The 2,748-nt window shown below is 34.2% G+C and overlaps 1 protein-coding gene across 1 annotated transcript; it reads right to left on the minus strand.

Annotated features, from left to right (window-relative positions):
- Positions 1-1,032: 1,032 nt before the first annotated feature.
- LOC109208311 (keratin-associated protein 5-4-like) lies at positions 1,033-1,666 on the minus strand. Its single transcript, XM_019371399.1, has one exon. It carries the CDS (start codon positions 1,564-1,566, stop codon positions 1,192-1,194), a length of 375 nt encoding a protein of 124 aa, XP_019226944.1. The 5' UTR covers positions 1,567-1,666; the 3' UTR covers positions 1,033-1,191.
- Between the last annotated feature and the right edge of the window lie 1,082 nt (positions 1,667-2,748).

Raw genomic sequence — 2,748 nt, forward strand, 5'->3', positions numbered from 1 at the left:
CTAGGCTCGTTGTTTCAAGAGAAAGGAATGATATATACATAATGATATTTGAATTGGAGAAGTGTTGCCGGGATGTTATGTGATAGAAGATTATTTATAAGACCGATAGTGTTATAGTAGTGAAGTTTAGGCCGTTAAAGTTATGTCCACCAGATGAGTGTTGTAAAGATGCAGGGTGCTAAGATGGATGTGCGATCACACAAGATTAGATTAAGATTAACAATGATTACATTTCCCACAAGGTGCAAGTAGCATGCATTAAGAATAAAATGAGAAAAAGTCGTTTAAGATGGTTTATCGATGCTTAGGTGTGAAACTAGGGTGAATAGGTGTTACAAAAGGGACGAGGTAGACCTAAATTAACATAGAATGAAGTTTTCGAGAGTGTAACTTACTAATTGGAAATAGGTTTTAGACATGTTAAATAACTTCTAATATTACTTATTAACCTGTCATAATTAAAGATACACATAAACTGAGATTCAATGCTATCTAGAATATCTGAGTAACCTTTTTTTACTACTACAAGTTGGATACTTGTCTTTCCTATTGGAGCTTATGATATGACATTTTCAAGACTTAGTTTTGAGAGATCAAGGAGAACGAAAAAGGTAGCATGTCGAACTTGCAACATCCGTTTGTAAAACGTGTAGAATTAAAGTTCAACGCATGGGATTGGGTGGTGTAAGCTCTTTTAGGTTACCAGCTGATATTGGTGGTTTCGTTCTTAGATTAGATAAAGATCAAAAATAAACTAAGGGGGGCGTGGATTACTAATTTTAGCAAAGTTCACGGGCAAAATTGATTTTTTTCTCGTAAATGTTTGTCACGTGTCACACTTACGTGGAAATTTAAACTAATCAGCATAAATAAAATTTGGCTGTTAGTAATAAATAACATAAATGATACTTTTAGGCAACATCATGATCCTTTCTAAAGCAAATTCCTTAAGCGAGGACATGAATATATTAATTTCACAAAGTTCATGAATAAATTTGAACTTTTTCCGCATCGCTATGAACTCATTCTATCGTACATGCAATCATTTTTTTTTTTAAATGCAATCATTCATAATTTCATTCACACACCTTTCGGAAGTCCATTCCCACTTCGAAACAACATACAAATATTTAAATTTAAAACAACAAGTCGAGGAAAAAGCCAACGTAGCCGGTAGTGTCCAAATCAACACTAACCTCCACATCCACCACAACCACCGCCACAACCGCCGCCACAACCACCGCCGTTGACACCACCGCCACCACAACAACAACCTTGGTTCGCACTAAAATTATCCGTACCACCACCTCCAACTGCCGCTCCACAACCACCACTAATATTGCTATTACCCTTCCGTTTATCTTTACTGCTACTTGCCACAGCTGCAGCCGCGGCAGTGGCAGCTACTGCAGCACCAGCCCCGGCCAAAACAATCATATTCCCGTCTTTTGTGCCGCCGTAGCTGGTGGCGCTCTTCTTCTTTGTACCTATTTCTACGTCGGATCCTTTTGGCTTCTTAATCCTACCTCGGCCGGCGCACAAGCAGCAGCATAAATTGCAAGCCATAGAAGCGAAGACTATGAAGACTATAACGTATACTTTCGCATTCTATCCTCGTTTCAATTGAAAAACGAAGAGGACAATTGCCTCTTTATATTTAACTCCTTGTATTGACTTTCTATTTAAAAACATAGCTATATATAAAGTCAAGTTACCATTCAGGTTTTCTTTATCTATTTAATTTATATAAGTGCTTTACGACGAAGTTCATAGTGCATATTCTATTTGAATTTAACTTACATGCACTGAAGTTTTAGAAAAAATTACACTATCATATGTATTACTCCCTCCGTTTCAATTTAGATGAGTTAGTTTGACTCGGTACGGAGTTTAAAAAAAAAAAACTTTTGAAACTTTTTGTCTTAAAAGCTTAATGGTAAAAGCTTTGTGGGTATAAAATCTTTTCATTAAAGTTAAAATGGATAAAATGAAGAGTTTAAAGTTGAATTATTTCCAAATTTAAAAATGTGTCATTTATTTTCGAACAGACTAAATGAAAGTACCTCATCTAATATGTTGAAATGGAGGGAGTACTAACATGTTACTTCTATAACAAGTAATTTATTTTACTACTATTAGGCTACTAGATGTAGTTAATTATCATTACAAAAAAAGTATTAACAGCGGATAAATTTCACGCTAAAAGCAAAAATTAGTTGCTAATTACATTTAATAACTAGTTATCAAAAGTCCATTTAGCGACCGGTTGTCTAGCGTATATGAATTAGCAACGTATTAGCAAAAAATTCGTCTCTTATATTTTAAATGTATACACAATTATATGTTATTATAGATTTTATATTAACTTAACGCTGTAAAATAATTACATAATAACAGTGTATAGAAATTAAACTCAATTCTTTTTTATGCTGATGGTAACTTTGACAATTATTCTTAATCGTTAAATGAAATCACTTGGGATTATTCAGAACCTTATACGTTTTTTCTTTTTCCTGAGTTAATTTTATCCATGGTCATTGAACTTTTGTATTTGTTACTCAAAAGTCACTTTTCTTTTTTTTGTTATGTAAAAATCATTCAACTTTGTGTTCATTAATCACGCCCAACTATGCCTTATAAAAAGGACAATGCGGTCGCTGCAAATATAATCCGGTTTACAAGTCCGGAGTCGAATCCCACAGAGAACTAAGGTTTAGCTACAGCTGTTCACTATCACCAAGAAGACAA

Source organism: Nicotiana attenuata, unplaced genomic scaffold (genome assembly GCF_001879085.1).
Source record: "Nicotiana attenuata strain UT unplaced genomic scaffold, NIATTr2, whole genome shotgun sequence".
Taxonomy (NCBI): domain Eukaryota; kingdom Viridiplantae; phylum Streptophyta; class Magnoliopsida; order Solanales; family Solanaceae; genus Nicotiana; species Nicotiana attenuata.

Excerpts from the sequence above, each read along its gene's own strand:
- LOC109208311 (XM_019371399.1), bottom strand. The coding sequence starts at position 1,566 with ATGGCTTGCAATTTATGCTGCTGCTTGTGCGCCGGCCGAGGTAGGATT.